Source organism: Lepus europaeus, chromosome 1 (assembly GCF_033115175.1).
Source record: "Lepus europaeus isolate LE1 chromosome 1, mLepTim1.pri, whole genome shotgun sequence".
NCBI classification, from domain to species: Eukaryota; Metazoa; Chordata; class Mammalia; order Lagomorpha; family Leporidae; genus Lepus; species Lepus europaeus.
The window spans coordinates 1,738,619-1,759,493 of NC_084827.1; the positions used below are offsets into that span (position 1 = coordinate 1,738,619).

Here is a 20,875-nt window from a genome sequence, read left to right on the forward strand (position 1 = left end):
AGGAGGCAGACGTGAAATGTCAGGGGCATCCCATGCAGACCAGGCATTGTGTAGGACATCAGCCTGAGTACTCTACGGCGCTCAGCACAGCACCCTTTGGAGGGCAGGCCCCAAACGCGTATCGAATTGTCTAGTCGCCTGTCGCCTAGTATCTAGCACCTTCCAACAGGAATTCATCCTCTAAATGTCCCTCACCACGCTCAAATCCTCCCTTGCTCTCTTTTCCTTCACTTACTTAGTGAAACTGAAATTTAGGGGCTAGAGTTGTGGTGCACCAGGTTAAGCCACAATTGCAATGCTAGCATCCCATAGGGGCGCCAGTTTTAGTCCCAGACGCTCCACTTCTGATCCAGCTCCCTGCTAAGGGCCTGGAAAAGCAGCAGATGACAGTCCAACTCCTTGGGCCCTTGCACCAACGTGGGAGACCCCAAAGAAGCTCCTGGCTTCAGCCTGGTCCAGTCCCAGCTGTTGTGGCCATTTGAGGAGTGAACCAGAGGATGGACTATCTCTCTCTCTCCCCCTAACTCTGCCTTTAAGATAATTAAAATATTTTTTAAAAATTTATTACAACTGAAATTTATTGGCTAAGCTTGGCTCATAAGCTCCGTATTTCCGCCCTTTCAAGCAAATTTCATAGCGCATCCTCCTCCATCCACAAAACATCCTTTCCTTTTGGAGCCATAGCCATCCCCTGGGTTAAAACACTCAAGATCCGGAGCGAAAAAAAAAAAAAAAAAAATCAGCCCACGTACTCCGGTGGCTTTGCCCTCCTGCAACCATGAGCCACAGCCTCCTGGCCTCTTCAGTGGTAACGGAAACAGCAGCCAGCGGTCCGCGTTCACCTATCTCTACAAAACACCCTCCTTTCCAGCCCTAAGCAGCAGGAGTCCCATACCTTAAAGCCGGGGTCCGGCAGGGCCGAGGAGTCCCAATAGTCTGGGATATTCTTTGGGCCTTGCAACTTGACATGGCTACAAGATGTAAACAAAAGCCACTCAGACATTTTATTCTTAGACATAAAAAAAATCATCACAGGTGGTCTCCTTGAGTCTGAGCTTACCACATTTTACAGACAGGGAACGACAGGAAGCACAGAACCTAATATCCATGACGCACAAGCACTTTACCTTTGACTATGTGGCCAAACCCTAAATAGTCAGTCATGAGAGAGGTACTTCTCACCTGTTTCCCAATCACAACGTACAAGGGATAGTGCACATTAAACCAGCATACCCAGGGCCACAAACCTGTATCCAGTTTAAAATTTGAAGAGCTTTAAAGACTTAAATAAAAACAAGAGCCCCAGTGATATAAATGCCATAAATTTAAAACAAAAACAAAAACAAAAACATGAAATTGAGGCTGGCATTATAGCACAGGAGGTTAAGCCACTGCTCACAATCCCAACATCCCAAGTGGAAGCACTGGTTTGAGTCCCAGTTACTCCACTACCCATCCAACTTCTCTGGGAAGGCAGAAGATGGCCCAACTGCCAATGTGGAAGACCCAGATGGAGTTCCTAGCTCCTGGCTTTGGCCTGCTCTAGACTTGGCTGTTAATGCCATCTGGTGAGTGAACAAGTGAATGGAAGACATCTGCCTGTCTCTCTCCAATTTTCAAATAAATAAATACTTTAAAAAAAAAAAACAGAATTGACATAAAAATTCATCTGGGAGATGGGCATCACTGAGCAGTGGGTTAGACTGCTGCATGGGATACCAGTATCCCATATCAGAGTGCCAGTTCAAGTCCTGGCTACTCCACTTCTGGTCCAGTTCCCTGCTAATATGCCTGTGGATGATGGCCCAAGTACTGGAGTCCCTGTCACTCCTATGGAAGATCTGGACAGAGTGCCTAGCTCCTGGCTTCCACATGGCCTAGCCCTAGATACTGTGACCATCTGGGGAGTGAGCCAGCAGACAAAAGATTTCTCTGTCACTCTGCCTTTCAAATAAATAAATCTTAAATAAAAAAAGAAGAAAAAAACCTTCATGTGGAGACATTTGACAAGAATGGGTAAGAGGCTACCTGTGGTCTGAATTAACCTTCTTCATGTGACTAGCCAATCTCTACTGAGGATACAGTAACACGTCAAATTACAGGGGGTCACATTATTACAGGCATCACACTATCATTCCAAAACTAAAAACAAACCAGTCCTAACAGACAGATGGCCCAAAGGTTTAGGAACAAGGACTATGAAACCAGACTTCCAAATCATTCCCTTTATGCTTTTTCACTGTTTGTCCTACAATAAATCTACCTTCTGTTGCTGCTGGCACGAGGCTTGTGCCTTCATTCTAAGAACTTCTACAAGTAACCTTCCCAGGACAATGGCGTGGCTTTAAAATAACCAGGGGAGAACCCACCAGAATCATTCAGACAGAAACAGACCCACAAAGATTTAAGGTGACAAAATCATCAAGCAGATTATAAAATAACAATTATTCTTCCTATGCTAAGAGAAATAAAAGACAAATTTTAAGAAATATTCACAAAAAACTATAAAAGGATCTGGAAGATATGAAAAAGAACCAAACAGAATTACAAAAGTATGATCTTTGAGAATGTAAATTCAAGAGACAGGCTAGTAAGCAAAGCAGATGGCATGAAGAGAATTCATGAGCTGAAAGATACAGGAAACTACATTACCCAGAGCAATAAGGAGACAGGAACTGCATGAAGACGCCAAGCCGTGGAGGAGAGAGGGAGGAGGCCTCATGGGAACCTGATCAGGGCAGAGGGAAGCTCAGGGGAGAGGAGAGAGAACAAAACTGATGAGACACACCAACCACAGCTTCCAGAAGCCCAAGATTCTCAAGCAGGGTAAGTAAAAACACATATCTAGACAGGACACAGTGAGGGTTTGATACCCAGCTCCACTCCCGCTTCCCGCAGCTCGAACTGGTAGCAGAGCCCAGGTACTTTGATATGTGATGTAAGAGTCCCAAGAGGTGTCTTAATCACTCTGCCAAATGTCTGCCCACATTGAAGGAAATTTTGAAAAGACACAAAGTAGTGAAAATATGAATAAATATAAGGAAGCATTCACAATTCAAAATAACATGCAGATAGAAAAATGGACCAAAAACTCAACATTCCACTGAAAAAGAAAGGAAAATGGCACCTACACATTAGGAAAAACATTCAACCTCACTCACAAGAGAAAGCAGGCTAAAGTACTCGGACACATCCTTCCCAACTCACGGATACGGCAACAGCCCAAGAGCTTGATGGCTCTCTGCGGCAAGGTGAAGGCAGACGGGCACCTCATACACCCTGCTGGGAGTGCCTGGTAGTTCACACCCATGAAACAAAACTCCATTTACCTTCTGGGACTCTAATCTGATGACCTACCTTCAAAATTTAAAACACATACATACCAGATGGTTCACGGTGGCATTATACTTTGTAATAGCGAACAAACATCCACCCAAAGGAGACAAATTAAATAAATGCTATATACACATGACGGAGAACCACTAGAGCAGACAGTTCAGAGACCTTAGTGAACTGAAACAGTAATTATCAGGATCTGTTTTTAAGTGGAGAAAAAAATTGTACAGAACAGTATACACAGCACTTTCCTTTTATGTAAGAAAAGGAAGAAATAAGTAGCAAAGAAAGAAAAAAGGTAGGCTCATTCCCAGGGAGTTGCTTTGCTAGGCCTGAACCCATGAGGCACTGCTTCTAGTATGGACTGTACATTGTTCAAGAGTATCCAACTCTTTTTTAAATGGTCTTTTCAGCCCTCACAATCAGCCACTAAAGTCAAGCTGTGAAATTTTAAAAGAACCAACAGAAGCACTGTTAGTGCTCCATGAAACAAAACGGAAGCAGGCTTCCCAGGCTAATGGAAGGGTAGCAGCTAACAGCAATGCTGGCTAAAATTCCAGCATGGCCGTGGTAAACCCAACTGTAAAGGGCACAGTGGGACCTCTCCACCGCCAGGCTACCCTCCCCACGTATGTCAACCACAGGTAGTTGACAGAATACCGATCCCCTTCTTGTCCTGCTCCAATCCCATCATGCCTGCCCAAGTCTAAAACCATGCTATTGGTTCAGAGAATCTACCCCAGTATCTGTAGACAGTCTCTCTTCCCCCCAGTATGCTCACAAGGCCAGAGGCTAATCTACTAGCTCCTGGTAGCCACTGTGATAGAAGAAAACCCACTTGGAGGATGAGGCTGGCCCATTTGTGACTGTAATGCCAGTTTTGGTATTTTGATGATATACCAGCTGTAATAGCAGTTTTGGTATTTCTGTGATATTCAAGTACCAAAATACACAAGTTCACATTGGTATAAACATATCACCATTTCAGTATTCTGAAAAATTCAGGTCTATGACTCAATTGTCTGAAAAGACAAACTGATGAGCTAAGTCTAGCCTGGCTTACAGTCACAAAAAGCATCCTTATCATCATGGACCACAAAACTTCTCCCAGGGCAGGCCTTTGGGCAAGGAGCTGAGACCCCTATGATGCCTGTGTCCCACAGCAGAGGGCCTGGCTTTGACTCCCAGCTCCAGAGTCTGGCTTCCTGTTAATGTCGAGTCTGAGAGTCAGCAGTGATGGCTCAAGTAGCTGAGTCCCTGGCCCCCACATGGGAGACCTGCACTGAGTTCCTGGCTAGTGGCTGTGGCCCCAGCCCACCCTGACTATTGTGGGCACTTAGAGAGTGAACCTGTAGACATGAGCTACTGTACATGCTCCCTCCCTCTCCAATAAACAATTTAAAAAACAGCTTCTATTCATAAGGATAATTCATAATTCTCACTCTGGTTGAAAGACTCTCAACTAGAACATGAAGGACAGTGGAGTGTTAGAACATTTATGTACACAGGCCAATAAATGCCCTTTATCATCAGCCGAGGCTGGGTTTCCTGTTCTTGCAGCCAATCACACACCAGTTGATAACACATGCCAAGCGATATGTTCCCGAAATGCACCTACCAGTTTTGCTTTGTCTTCACATCCTGGGGGGACACATATTTGGGTCGGCGGCAAACCTTTCTGACTGTGCCATAAGCTAGGTTTCTCTGAATGAAGGCTGAAGAAAAAAAAAAAGCAAATGAAAACATACACACATACACACACACACACACGTGCTAGAGCACGATGTTTTATAAACACATATTAAATGGGCTGGGAAGCTAATTCAAGTGTATAAAGCCCAGAATCAGTCTGTTAAAAACAAAGCAGTCTTTCACATCTCAAATATTCATAAAGAAAATAGGTATTCTTAGGAGACTGGGTATAATGAATAGAGGAGTGATTAGTAATTGACGTATCAATTATACATGAGTGCTTTTAAATTGTTACTTCCAATCTTGTTTAAACTATTATTTTGCTTAGCAAATTTTCTCAGCCTGGATATAGAAAAACTTCAGCCCAGCCTGAGACCAAATTACCACATCTCGAGTTAGTGGGATTTAGAGTTAATATAATAATTTCACTCTTAAGACTTTTTAGTTGATTAAATTGACTTTAACAGAATTTATCAGCCTTTTTAAACTCATACCATCTTTAGTAATCAAAATTCTTGCTGCCATCCCAAGGCCCTCCAATTTATCCTGAGGGTGGCAGGGGTGAGGTGGGGAGAACTCTTCAAGTTGAAAAATGACAAATACTATACATAGATTAGAACATATCCCCACCCCAATCAGGAAACTCTTGTCAATGCTTACTTTCTACTCTCAGGGTTAAAAAGCCATTTTAATTTTAGAAATATTTTAATTTTAAAATAGTAGGTTATGGGGCTGGCACTGTGGCACACTGGGTAAAGCCGCTGCCTGCAGCACTGGCATCCCATACGGGTGCCATTTCAAGACCAGGCTCCACTTCCGATCCAGCTCACTTCTATGGCCTGAGAAAGCAGTAGAAAATGGCCCAAGTCCTTAGGCCCCTTCACCCAAATGGGAGACCTGGAAAAAGCTCCTGGCTGTTGGCTTTGGATTGGCGCAGCTCTGGCCATTTCAGCCAACTGGAGGAGTGAACCAGCAGATGGAAGCCCTCTCTCTCCCTCTCTCACTCTGTGTAACTCTTTCAAATAAAAAAATAAATCTTAAAAAAAAAAAAATGTCAAGTCTTTGGGCCTCTGCACCTGCATAGGAGACCTGGAAGAAGCTCCTGGCTCTTGGCTTTGGATTGGCTCAGCTCTGGCCATTGCGACCATCTGGGGAGTGAACCAGCGGATGGAAGACTTCTCTCTCTCTCTGCCTCTCTGTAGCTCTTTCAAATAAATCTTTAATAAAATAGGTTTACCTTATTGCATTTGAACATAAACTATGATAACTCAGGTGTGTCTCTCTTACACTGCAACCCAGTAGTCACCATTCCTGGAGGGCTACCCACGTTCTCATCCAGAGCTCCTCAATCAGACGGAGCTACCACGGCCCTTCTGTTACCCCCCACAATCTTCTACTCACACCTCACTCATTAGCATACTTACATGGGCTTTCCGTGACCACCTGCGAAGAGCCTCAGTTACTCAAGGTCTAGGGACTGTGTGTGTCAGACACCTTCCCCTTCCCTTCCACTTCCCTCATTCACGCTTACAGGGCATACTCTGGGCCGTGTGCCTAGGTGAGCCCGGGCTCGGAGACATTCTGCCTGGCTTGATGCCAGCTAACAGGATGCCAGAAGCCTGCCTCTGCCATCTTAGCACTTGCCTAGAGTGAAACTTTTGTGAGGAGTCTCTGAAAGGACAGAGCTAAGTGTTCCTAAAACTGCAGAACAGTTCATTTGGTCGTGGTGGTTTGTGGTTTTTTTTTTTTTTTTTTTTTTTTTTTTTTTTTTTTGACAGGCAGAGTGGACAGTGAGAGAGAGACAGAGAGAAAGGTCTTCCTTTTTGCTGTTGGTTCACCCCCCAATGGCCGCTGCGGCCGGCGCACCACGCTGATCCAAAGCCAGGAGCCAGGTGCTTCTCCTGGTCTCCCATGGGGTGCAGGGCCCAAGCACTTGGGCCATCCTCCACTGCACTCCCGGGCCACAGCAGAGAGCTGGACTAGAAGAGGGGCAACCGGGACTAGAACCCAGGGTGCCGGCACCGCAGGCAGAGGATTAGCCTATTGAGCCGTGGCACCCGCCGGTCGTTGTGTTTTTAAAATGTGCTGGCTTCCTAATAAATAAAAAATATGTGTAGGGTCCAGCACTGTGGCATAGCAGGAAAAGCCGCTGCCTACAGTGCCAGCATCCCATATGGGTGCAGGTTCAAGACCTGGCTGCTCTACTTCCAATCCAGCTCTCTGCTATGGCCTGGAAAAGCAGAAGATGGCCCAAGTCCTTGGGCCCCTGCACCCACGTGGGAGACCCTGAAGAAAGCTCCTGGCTTTGGATGGGCGCAGTATTGGCCATTGCAGCTAACTGGGGAGTGAACCAGCAGATGGAAGACCTCTCTCTCTCTGCCTCTCCTTCTCTCTCTGTGTAACTCTTCCAAATAAATGAGTAAGGCTTTAAAAAATAAATAATATGTGTGGCAGAGTTTGATCTGAGACCTGCTTCCACTATACCCAGTAGTGACATTGTGAAAGGAGAAGCCAATTCACCTCAAACTCCATTTGCAGCTGTCAAAAACAAAAAACAAAGACTGTGCCCACTTAAACGAACTTACGGCTGACTACAATAAACACACCTATCAAACTGATGCGTGTGTTCCTCCCCATTCTCATCCTAAGAGCCTGTTACGTCCCTGGGGATGAGCTGACAAAGGCTGCACGTGACAGCTTTGGTGCACTTATGTTTCAGTATTTTCCAGATATTTAAAATAAATATTCCACACTGTGATTAACAGCAGTGAGACAGGTGGCCTGCAGGGCAGTGCCGTGCCGCTCCCTCTCGTGCCCTTTGCCCTGTCTGGCACCTGTGGCAGCCACGGTACCTCTGCAGCTAGTTCTCTCTAGCACAGGCGGCACAGACCAGAGAACCACGGGACTTCTCCAGAAGAACCTATCAAGGGGCACTTGATAGGTTCTTGCACAAAAATGCAGTTCTACAAAACCACAAGCAGAATCAACTGGCTCTAGGGAAATGTACCAAAGCCACTGCTGCCCTCCACATGGAATGAAGGGTCACAAAAATAGCCGAACGGTACACTGTGCTTAGAGGACACTTCAAGTGTGAATCAGAAGCAAAACTGAATTGAACAGAGCCAGGCTGATATATCTGTGTAGAAAAGGCTTAAGAGGAACTATGGAAAAACTAAAAAAGAAAAAAATTCTGACAAATGGGCCACTGGAGGAACCCGTCACAGGATGCTGGGCTTACTTAAGTCCTTTAGGGAAATCGGCACAAATTCTTCAAGTCCCAGTTTTAGCAACCAACTGCACAAGTTTTCACTAAAGCATGTTCTAACCCATGTTTAACCTGGCTGGCACTTCACCAATGCCAGAGGTGCCTACAGAAGTGGTGATGCAGTACCGCCACCCTGGGTGTGACACGTTCTGCACCAGAGTCACTCAGACCCGCACAGGAGACCAAGTGTAACCCTCAGATGCTGCACACCCACTGAGCCTGCCGGTCCCTCCGTGCTGTGGCCCCAGCCCCTCCTTGGGTTCCCTTTGCCTCACACTCTCCACATAGCTCTTCCTGCATCCTGCAGCGCCAGCACGACCTGCTGACATTCTATCTCCCCTCTGGGTCACACACCTTCCTCTGCTTTCCTGTACCGGCCCAGAGTGCCACATGAGCACACAGCTCCTCCAGGAGAACGCAGAATGGCTGGGCGAGGGCGGTGGGGGCGGGAGGTACCTTTGAAATCTAACTCGTATTTGTGCTTCCCAGCTTGGAACTTCAGCGTGGCTGTCTGGGCACCAGCGCCCGGTGCACAGAATGCCAGGTAGGCCTTCTCCACGTCGCTGCTGCCGATGGTGGTGGCAGGGTGCACTGTGCCCTGTGAGGAGAAAGCCGACACTTCATGGTGACGAGCAGAGATGGGGTGTCTCCACGGCACTTTCCAGACAGTCCAGATATGGGGAAGGAGGGGCCGAGGAGCAGGTTGTGGCAGAGGGAGACACACGGAAGCAGCGGGGCTCCCGATAGCCATGCTGGCAAGTGGAGACAATAAAGTTAGGGTCCTGCCTAGCAGGGTGACCAGGGATGGAAGCACTGAAAAGGAGGGCGTCCAGGCTGCTGGCAGGGAGGGCTGGCCGCTGACATCACGGGAGACACCAGCCACGCATTCTCCAGCACCGCCAGGCCCCCAGCCTGCGCAAGGCTGCTGGTTCTCACCCCGGAGTCAGAGTTCAGTCCTCCTCCTTGGGAGTCTTCTTCTGGTCTCTTGGAGAGCTCGTCTAATTTTTTTCAATTACCCATTTCAATCTTTCCTCCCCTCTATAATGACTAACCAGATTATTTAATATTTTGGGTGGGCTGACCGAGTTTGAATTCTGGCTCCTGTTAGGGTCTGCATGGAGGGTATCCTGAAAAGGCTCATGTGTTGGCGGCATGGTCCCCAGTGTGGTGATGCTGAATAGAAGAGGAACCTCTGAGAGGTAAGGCCTAGCAGGAGTTAACTATTTCTGAGGGCACTGCTTCCAGTGACTTCACAGTTGAACTGTGGAGGAAATTTTTTCTCCCAAGAGTAGATTGTTGGGGCTGACGCCGTGGTGTAGCAAGTGAAGCCGCTGCTTGCAGGGTTGGCATCCCATATGGGTGCCAGTTCGAGTCCTGGCTGCTCCACTTCCGATCCAGCTCTCTGCTATGGCCTGGGAAAGCAGTAGAAGATGGCCCAAGTCCTTAGGCCCCTGCACCAGGAAGAAATTCCTGGCTCCTGGCTTCAGATCAGCCCAGCTCCGGCGATTGTGGCCATTTGGGGAGTGAACCAGCAGATGGAAGACCCCTATCTCTCTCTCTCTCTCTGCCTCTGTAACTCTGCCTTTCAAATAAATAAATAAATATTTTAAAAAGGAGTAGGATGTTATTAAATGAGGCCACCTCACATACTTGGTCCCTATGTACACAGCCATAGCCTTGCCATGTTGTGGCCCCACCCACAGGCCCTCACCAGAAACCAAGCAGATAGGGCTGCCAATCTTAGATTATAAGCCTCCAAGATTGTGAAATAAATCTCTTTTCTTTATAAAGTACCCACCTTAAGCATTTTTTATATACACAAAATGGACTAATACACTCAAACCTGGTGACTGCATAATCTCTGCGAGTTATTTTAACTAGTATCACCCTCAGTTATCCAACTGTACAACAGTGATAATAACAGTACTTAGCCCATGCTCTTCCTAATATACAGCAGGACTAGACATGCTCACTGCATCAGAAGCACAATCCCAAGGCAGGCAGAGCACTTAGCGCAGTAGCTACAACAAACAGCACTCAATACTTGTTAACTATCATCATTATAGTCGACATTGCACTAATAACTAAAACAGAAGTTACTGCATCTTTAACTCCCTCTGTTCCTGTAGTTTCTTACTCCCTCTTGTGCCACCATCCAAGCCCTCCTGGGTCACAAGTTCTAGGTGTCACAGAATAAAAAGAACGAGATCCAACCTGCCTCTGGCAACTCAGTCCAGCAGCAGAGGAGAGGCGGCAAAGGCAGTGGACATTTTGCTATGCCACACTCAAGGCCCCACAGAGGCCTGTCTGGCACACTGCAGAAGCTGAGGACAGTTACCAAGAATGACTGAGACAAGGTGGGACTCGGAAAAGCTTTAGGGAGAAAAAAGATGTCCGAATCGGAGGTACAAAATGAGTTGGTCTCATTGAGGCCATTTGGAAAGGGCCAAAAGGGTGTATGATTCTTGAAGCAGCCCCTTCCTTCATGGTCTTCTATGGTGCCTACGCTTCAGCTTCTGAACTCCACCTTCCTTCTCAACCATCAGATAGGAGTGGGGAAAGCAAAGGGATACGGCATACAAAGTCCTTCCAGACAACAAGGAGAAAAGGGAAAAAAACGCTCCCTTTTTGGTCTGAGGAAACAAAGCAAGGAGTGGAAAGGAACAGAAGGGGAGGACACAGTGGCTGGACACACCACCCTGTCCGTACCCCAGCCTTCGGTCAAAATCCCTGAAGACGGGGTCGCCAGAGAGCAGGGAAGGTACAGGCGCTGAAGCAGAATGAAGAAACCAGTTTTTTCTCCAAGGTTGAGGGGCAGGGGGCGGCCTGGAAGGAGAGACCAACAATGGCAGCCACATTATGTGTCAAGTTGAGGAAGACCCAAGTTTTGCACGTTGAGGCACTAATGAGATGTGGAAGAAACATGTCCCCATGTGTTCCTGGGAACCACCAGGTCACTTATGACATGAAATGTTTGGGTCCATCTTGAGTTCAGACAGCAAAGCATTCAGTGCTTCTGAGAGTCAAGAGACCGCTGTCTTGAAGTGGCAATTAGCAGAGAACTAAGAAATCCAAGTGTGAGGTCACAGCAGAATGTGCGAGAAAATGAAGCAAGCAGAGATCAGCCTGCGAGGCGGACTGGCTAATGCACACAGGGAGACCGTGCAGCTGGAACTCAGCATGGCCACGGCTTTGTCTCCAGAGCCCAGTGGCAAGTGGGTTTATCAGTGACCTCCGCGTGTAGCTCATCCCCACAGGTTCTCAAACTCTTCTAAATGAGTCTGTGCACCTCAACAAAGGAGTGAGGGCATGGGGAAGGTGAGGCTAAAGGAGGGGCTACTGGAGGAGCAAGTCCACCAACCCCCAGAGTGCGACAATCACCCTCAAATTCCAGGGAAACACAGCTTCTGCATGGGGTGCCCCCAGCGCCCCATGTTACCCCACCTGGCGGCCAGGGATGCTCAGTGTCTGCCACTGTACCTCTTCCTGTAACCAGGTAAGCTCCTCCCTGTCAAGACAGACTCTTGCCCTCTGTTCCTGACCTACACAGGCCACAGCACAGTGAGGGAGTCGCTGGAAAAGAGAGGCAGGGTGGAGCAGGGTGAGGAGAGCTGGTGCTGGGGTGCAAGGGAGGCAGGCCACTGCTGAGACTGCCTGCCTCCAACTGACCAGCAGACACAGGCAATACCTTCTCCTTCCACTGGCCAAGGACTGTTTAAACACCCCAAGTCCTACTATGCACCCTTGTGGGCATGAGGAATCCATCAGCGACAAAGAGGGACGTCAGAGTGTGGCAGAGGAAAAAAACACTCTAACTTGAGTGAAGAACAAGAAACAAAAGCTTTAATTTAGCCTTTTATAACCCAGAGAGTACACATAACTATCAGATCACGTATCTCCATTTTCATTTCAGAGGGGGAGTCCCTACATAAACAATGGTCTCCCTACACTTGTACATGTACAAGTGACCACGGGGACTCCCTTTCATATGATTCAACCACAGCATCTTCAAGTAACTCACAGCAGCAGCTACCTGATCTACATTCCAAATCAATATCTGATATAAATCAGTTTCCCTATACTTGGTCACCTTCTGTAAAGTTGTAGAAATGGCAGAAAGGAACTTCGAAAAGACTTAAACTTTATGCCACAGCTACACAAACACATCTTCACACACAGTCACGAACTCTGGACTTACCTGGTCAACAAGTGAGAGGCATCTTTCCATCTCATTTAACAAAACCAGTTAAGAAACTTGATCTCATTATAACTTTTTGTCATTCAGTTCTCATGAGCCAACAGATATCTAATTGTTCAAAGATGGAAGCTCACACAAATGAACCCCAAATTATCTGGTTTAGCCACAATCCCCCCAAAAGCCAGTGCATCATCCCAGGACCTTGGGGGCTTTAGTTGTACCAAAGATGGTCTTGGTGATACTCTTTGTGCTTGCATTTGGAATGGCTCCTCCACCCTAAATCACCAGGGTGAATAATCACCCTCTTTCCATCATACTTACTTGTTTTCCATATTCCTGCCAAGAACCAAACTCATCAGTCCAGTACCACACCCACTCAGTGGTGAGGATGAAGTGTGGGGGTTTGGTGACAGAGGAGGCTGTGGAGAGCCGGCGAGCCCGCACAGGACCAAACATCATGGAGTCAAAGTACAGAGTTTCAAAGCGAAAGCCACTGACCAGCGTGGTACACAGAACGCTGCGAAAGAAAAGAGGCACACTGAAAATCCCACCAGATAAACACAGGTCCTGCAGCCTCCACCTGTGAGAACAGACGGCCGGTCAATGTGAACAGTAACTGCGACACGTACGTGCTTAAAAAGTGCTTTCAGGGGTAAGAAGAGGGCTTTTTCAGGTCGGTTTTGCTGTACAAAATAAAAAAATCAGGGTAAAATGGAAGACTAGGTATCATGAAAGTTCCTTTCACTAAGAAATACAGAACAGGCTGGCTGGAGTATTCCTCTATAAAATGCGTTGCTGAGGGGCTGGCATTTGTCACAGCTATTGGATTAGGACACCACTTGAGAGGCCCACTTCCCGTATCAGAGCACCTGGGTTCAAGTCCTGGCTCCACTTCCATTTCCAGCTTCTTGCTAATGTGCACCCTGGGAGGCAGCGGCGGCGGCCCAAGTAGTTAGGTTTGTGCCACCCACATGAGAGACCCAGACTCAGTTCCAGACATCTGGGTTTGCACTGGCCCCACCCTAGCTGTTGCAAACATTTGGGGAGTGAGAAGAGGAATGGGAGATTTCTCTCTCTTTGAAATAAGTGAAAATAAACAAACAAACAAAAAGTCCTAGATAAATAAAATGCAATGCAGAGCTGGAAAGAAAAGGAAGTCCTTAGAGGCCAAAAATCCCAACAGTTACATCCAGTGAGTATTTATGATGTGAGCCGATCCTAGTCTGCCCTCCAGTCACAGACTCCACAGCTGCAGATCTGGCCACCACAAAGTCAGGAAAAAACAAACTGCATTTGCTCTGAATGTGTAAGCTTTTTTGCTTGTCATTATTCCCTAATCAATACAGTATAATGTATACAGCATTCACCTGCTATTAGGTTGGAGAAGTATACAGGAGGGGGCCAGCACTGTGGCGTAGTGGATAAAGCCACCGCCTGCAGTGCCGGCATGCCATATGGGCGCCGGTTTGAGACCCAGCTGCTCTACTCCCAATCCAGCTCTCTGCTATTGGCTGGGGAAAGCAGTGGCACTGAAGATGGCCCAAGTCCTCGGGCCCCTGCACCCACATGGGAGACCCGAAAGAAGCTCCAGGCACTTGGCTTCGGATCAGCAGAGCTCTGGCTATTGCAGCAGGAAGAACTCTCAACCTCTCTCCCTCTCCCTCTCCCTCTCTTTCTGCCTCTGCGTCTCTGAAATTCTGCCTTTGAAATAAATAAATAAATCTTAAATAACTGATTGTCCATTGACACTTCACAAATAAATGAAGTATACAGGAGGGTGTGTGGAAGTTACGTGAAAATGCTACACAATTTATCTAAGGGACCTACTGGTCATCTGCAGACTTAGGTGTCCACAGAGAGTCCTGGAACCAACAGTCTGCAGACCCTGAGAGATGACTACTTTAAGAGATTAAGTCTTCACCACTCTAAGAGGTTTGAGACTATGATCTCCACTTCACAGGCGGGAAAGCAGAAGCCCAGGAAGGTTAGAAACCTACCCAAGATCAAACATTCGGTAGACGGCAGAGCTGAGGTTTAAGGGAAGCGCTCGGCTACACAGCCACCAGGTCAGCTAGGCTTCCGTCCTCTCTGCACTACTGCCTGGAGACCAAAGGCACGGAGTACAACCAGAGGTGAGTGAGGGCTGAAGCCTGCAGCTGTCCAAGGGCACTACCAACACATAACAACCAGAGCCTTTTTTTCTAGTAGCAATGGGGAGATAATCAACAAATGTAGGTAGGATCCGAGTAAAGGAGGAGGCTGGATCTCCCACAAGAACTTCTACATAAAACTAGGACCCTACAAGATCCATGTCCTCAGGAAAGAGGAAGGGGGCGCAGGGAGAGACCTGCCTTGCACAGGAAACTTGCCTGCATTCCACGTCAGCTCTTGATGGAGGAGAAGAGCTCAAGAACCACTCAAGCCTCACCAAACGTTCAGGCTGACTCACAATGTCTGTGTGAAAGGAAGATCTAAGGTCTTCCTGGAGAAGTGAACACAAGCCCTCTCTGGAGGAATTCCCCTTTAACTCGGGACTCAGAAGTATTTCCACAAATAAAAGTTCCATCAGCCATGAGTTGAAAATCAAGTCACAAAGCATATGTGGAAACAAGATGCCACGAGCAAAGTCAGCAACAACAAACAGAACACCAAAAGCTGTAACACTGGTGTTCCCAGGCACTGCAATGAGTATCCAAAACATGCGTAAAGATCAAAGAGACTAAAAGACGGAACTTTTACAAGCAAATAATAATTAGAATTTACAAATCAGGTGGGACATATTAAATCTTAGATGAGGCTGAACTAGTGAACTGGGACACAGGGTGGAAATAGCAAAATTCCCCTGAATGCAAAAGAAAGAGAATGGAACAGAAGTTAGGAAACATAAAACAGAGCAGGTTGGCTCGATGAGGGTACGCATCTGTGAAAAGTCACTGAACTGCATACTTACTAGCATTGCAGTTCACGATCACGTATATTTTGCCTCAAAAAGAAAGCCTGGGGTAGTGAGTGAGTTATTTAACAATTCTAGGGGAATTAATTTGCCTCAGTTACTTATTCTACCAATATCAATTTGCAATGTGCTTCAAACTCAAATTTATTTTTATATACTTAAAGACCAGGCTTTGATTCCTTTCTAGGCAACATATTTTAACAAGCTGAATTCAAGATCTGCTAAGTACATGAGGTCTTCAAAAAGTTTGTGGAAAATGCACATTATAAAAAAACTACACATGGATTTCAAAAATGTCTTTCATCCAAATAAATTTTCTTAAATCCACTTTTCTAGGAACTTCTTGCAGTAGCCTTGTATCTGAAAATAAAGCTACCCAGAACATTCCTACTTACTCTGAAATGACTGAGTGAAAACACTGAAACACGTTTAGGAAATTTAAAAAAAACTTTAAGTAGTTCAGCTGCATGAGTTTACAGAAAAGGCTAAAACCTTATAAATCATCATTTCTTGCTTTGCTGTACTAATAAATGAGCATAGAATATGTACAGGACTGATCCCAGGAGCAAATAATTGAGAACTTTTTGCCTTGGTACATCTTCTCCTTTACCTGTAGCTCCTCCCTGAAATGAAAGGAAGGTGGGAAAAGAGCACCCCCAAATGCCTGTGTGAACATGAACTTTCAATTTCCAGCCCAGAGCTTCCACCTCTAGACCAGGCTTGGTTGTGGGGAGAGACATCCACACCAAACACTGCTGTTTAAACCAAACTCCTCACAGTACACACAAAGACCCAGTCACGGGGCTGGCGCTGTGGCCTAGCAGGTAAAGCCACTGCCTGCAGCATCAGCATCCCATATGGGTACTGGTGCAACTTCTGGCTGCTCCACTTCCGATTCAGCTCCCTAATGTACCTGGAAAAGCAGTGGAAAATTCCCAAGTGCCTCTGCACCCACATGGGAGACACAGAGGAGTCTCCTGGCTTTGGCCTGGCCTACCCCTGGCTGCTGTGGCCATTTGGGGAGTGAATCAGTGGATGGACTATATCAATCAATCCCCCCCCCCCACTTTCCCCCTCTGTGGCTCTACCTTTCAAATAAATAAATACATCTTTTAGGAAAAAAAAAAAAAGAAAACCAGGGACAAAGCAGAGACAGTGACATTATTCCTACCTGTCTTTCCTGGGATCGCTGTACGCCTCTTCAATAAGCTCCATTTTATCCAAATCCCTCCATTTGCCTCCATCCAAGAACTGCCATCGATACGGCAAATGGAAATGAACTCTATAGCACTTATCTGGAATAAAAATAGAAAGCAGACAGACAGCATGGTAGCACACAGCATGGCTTAGCCCTATAACTGTCAAAGGGGGTGGTACTCCTAACTAACCCAAGAATATTCTGGAAATTCAGGAGGCAGTTCCAATTTATTTATTATTTTTTTAGTGCAGTCACACTTAGCATGTAGGTATTGAAATATATACTTTTTTTATATTATGCATCTTCTTTTTATGGCTCCCTTTTTAACAAGCTCTTACACTGATTCTTAAAATAGACATGTCAGTGGGTTACACCATCTATGAATTTCATTATGACAGTAAATAAGCTGATCATGAGAAAGCTAAAGATCCCGTCCCCACTCTGACTGCTCAATATTGCTACACCTGTGGCCTGTGTACAACTTCAGAGACAGACTCATCTGTGCCAGAACCTCATCCCAACCCTGACATGTCCTACACCAAAGGTACATCAGCCGTGTGATGCCAGCTGCTTGGATCTCTTCCAGGTACCCAGAGATTCACCCCTCCTCAAAATATCCCCACCTCCTTACAGGTCCTCATGCGCACTGCTCTACCCCTGCTGACGTGTTCACAACGGCCCAGATCTGTGGTGTCCAGCCGGCTGCTGCCCTGCTCCTCCCCATTCTCCTGGCAGCCAGGTCCTCACCTGCGCGTTGTCACTTTGAGCACTTGGCTGCCTGCCTGCTTCACATCTGCTCAAGCCAGCCCTGCTACCTAGAGAAACACGCACGTCTCTCCTCCACGTTCCAGCAGCCTCCATGAGGTTCTTCCACAAGCACACAGGGGAGCACACGGAAAAAGGTGGGGGCCTCGGGGCGCGGCGGGAGCCTGGGGGGGCGCGCGGCGGGGGGTGGCGGCGGGGGCAGGGCGTCCACTGAGTGCCATGAAAGGCGCTCAGGCTGCTTCCCTGCTCTTCCCCTCCTAAGTGCCTGGTGGCCAAGGGCAGAGCAAGGCCACTGGAGGCTGCAGCGGCCCATGCACCACGAGTGGATTTCATCTGAGGAAGAACTCCACGGTCCGCACTGAATTTGAGTCCAGCTTAAAGAGCTGGTGGGAGACAGGGCACCCATTTAGCTCCGTGAAGGGACCATGCCGATTCCCTCTCCCCCCACCAAAGGGCCAGACTCAGCTTGCGGAGGCAGAGTTCCAACTGACCCTGTGGGGTGGGCAGCTCAGTCCGGGAACGATCCCCCGCACCCTGTGACTGTGAGCTTTGCAGAGGCCAGGAAACTGATAAGGGATGAGGTGTGGTTGGGTCTACGGACACTCACCTAATGTGACTCGAGAGGCTCCCAACTCCCTGAGTGCTGAGAAGGGACCTCCAGTGGGTGTGTGTGCCTGAGCGGGTGGGGTACACAGGAACCTTGGCACAGAGAAGGACCAGGGCTGTGAACGCACCGGTGTGATCATCCCCTCCCCCGACTGAGGACAGTCACGGAGATCCACCATGCCTAACCTGAGTGGCACTGTGGACTCCTGCCCCACCCACACACACCTCTGAATACCCACTGTAAAACTGCAGGCATTCCAGCAAGCCACAGAGGCACATTTCCAAGAACAAGGCCTTCAGAGGAGATACCAACAAGTGACTCCAGTGTGTAAAAGAAAACAGATACAAGAAACATGAGCAAGGAAGACATGATTCCCAAAAGGAACACAACTATGCATTGGCATTAGACCGTGAAGAAGAGATGGACAAAATGCCTGAAGAGTTCAAAGGAATGATTGTAAGATTACGCAAAAGCAGAGAAGCAGTTATCTGAAATCAATCGGTACCTGACATGGATGAGAAATTCTTCAGGAAGATAGAGAACATTAAAAAAAATTAAACTGAAATATTAAAAATGAAGGATTCAATATGTCAAATGAAAAATACAGTGGAAAGCCTTAACAACAGACTCAGTGAGGCAGAAGAAAGAATATCCAAGTTAGAAGAAAAATATTTTGAAATAGATATTTTAAAAGGAAGGAAAAAGAAAAATCAATAACAGTATTCAGGATCTCTGGGATACTATCAAGTGACCAAATACACGTGTCTTGGGAATTTCTGAAGAAATGGAAAACAAAATGACATAGAAAACTTATTCAGTGAAATAACAACAGAAGTTTCCCCAATCTGGAGAAAGACACTGACATCTAAATACAGGAAGCACACAGAATCGCAAATAAGTATGATCAGACAAGATCTTTACCACTACACATTATAATCAAACTTTAAAAAGTAAAACATAAAGAAAACTTCCTAAAATGTGCAGGAGAGAAATGCCTGATTACCTTTAAAGGATCTCCAAAAAGACCAACAGATTTCTCAACAGAAAGCCTACATTCAAGGAGAGAATGGAAAGATATAGTCCAAACCCTAAGAGAAAAAACCTGTAAACCCAGAATACTATACAAATAAAGATCTTACAAAACAAAAATTGAAAGAGTTTCAGTCTTACTAATGACACTTAAGGATGTACTACACACAGAAACACACTCACCTGATGAAACAATGTGAAGGCAGAAAAGCTCCTAGTAAAAGTACAAAGAAGATCCAAAACAAACAATAGGAATATTGATGGAAAAATGGCAGGACTGGGTCATTACTTATCAATAATAATCTTGAATGTTAAATGGACTAAATTCTCCAATTAAAAGGTACAGACTGGCTGAGTGGATTAAAAAACAAAGCCCATCAACATCCTGCCACAAGAAACACTCATCTTACCAATAAAATACACACAGACTCAAAGTGAAAGGATGGAAAAAGATATCCCATGCAAATGGAAATCAAAAAAGAATAGTAGCTATCCTGATATCAGACAAAATAGATTTTTAAAACAAAAACTGTTAAAAGGACAAAGAAGGTCACTATGTAATGATTAAGGGATCACTTCAACAGGAAGATGTGACTATAATAAATATAAATACAGCCAATCTAGGGCATCCAGCTATTTAAAACAGATGCTAATGGTTTTAAAGGGAGACAGATGCTCCCTCACAATAATAATGGAGATTTCAACACCCTACTTTCATCAATGGATAGATCGATAAAAAGTTAAAAAGGAAACAACAGAGCTAAACTACACTCTTGACCAAAAGGATCTAATTAATATCTATAGAACATTTATCCACAGCTGCAGAATATACATTATTTTCATCAGTGCATGGGACATTTTCTAGGATATACCATATACTAGGCCATAAAATGAGCCTCGACAAATTCAAAAAATTAAAATCATACCATGTATCTTTTCTGACTATAATACAATGAAGTTGGAAATTAACAACACAAGGAACTCTACAAAATATTCAAGCACATGGAGACTGAATAACACGCTCCTGGATGATCAGTGAGTCACAGAAGAAATAAAAAACAAAACAAAAAATTCTTTGAAACAAATGAAAACAACAATACAACATACCAAAACTTATGTGATACAGAGAAAGTAGTGTTACTAGTGAAGATTATAATAATTACTACCTACATCAAAAATCAAATAAATGATCTAACAATGCATCTCAAGGACCTAAAAAACAAGAACGAAAATCAAAATTAGTAGGAGGAAAGAAGTAAAATTAAAGAAATAAAATTGAAATTTAAAAAAATACAAAAGATCAGTGAAATGTAGAACAATTTTAAAAAAATAAAATCAACCATTGACCCAACTAACAAAAAAGACCCAAATTCTTTTAAAAAGACATGAAAAAGGAGATTCTATAACTGATAGAACAGAAATAAAAGGAATCATCAGAAACTATTACAAACAGTTATATGCTGACAGATTGAAAAATCTAGAGGAAATGGATTTCTGGACAAACAGTTTACCAAAATTGAGGCGTGAAGACAAAAAAATCCTGAATAGACCAATAACCAAGATGGAGACTAAATCAGTAATAAAGACCATCACAACAAAGAAAAACCCAAGACTGGATGGCTTCACTGCTGAATTCCACCAAACTTTTAAAGAACTAATGCCAATCTTCTTATTCAATTAAACAAATTAATTAAATTAAATTAAACAAATTCAATTAACAAATTAAACACAAACTCCTTCTATGATGTCAGCAACACTTTAAATCCAAAATCAGGAAAAGGTACAATATAAAAAAGACAATAGACTAACATCCCTGATGAACATAGATGTAC

The 20,875-nt window shown here is 45.5% G+C and overlaps 1 protein-coding gene across 1 annotated transcript in view; it reads right to left on the reverse strand.

Moving 5' to 3' along the window:
- The window catches only part of PARP12 (poly(ADP-ribose) polymerase family member 12), a 41,547-nt gene that overhangs the window by 3,826 nt on the left and 16,846 nt on the right, over window positions 1-20,875 (reverse strand). Inside the window, exons 5-9 of the mRNA XM_062177244.1 lie at window positions 16,616-16,739; window positions 12,813-13,008; window positions 8,750-8,891; window positions 4,955-5,051; window positions 896-971 (exon numbers count right to left, since the gene is read on the reverse strand). Of these exons, the coding sequence (XP_062033228.1) occupies window positions 896-971; window positions 4,955-5,051; window positions 8,750-8,891; window positions 12,813-13,008; window positions 16,616-16,739 (635 nt within the window). The remainder of the gene's footprint in view (window positions 1-895; window positions 972-4,954; window positions 5,052-8,749; window positions 8,892-12,812; window positions 13,009-16,615; window positions 16,740-20,875) is intronic.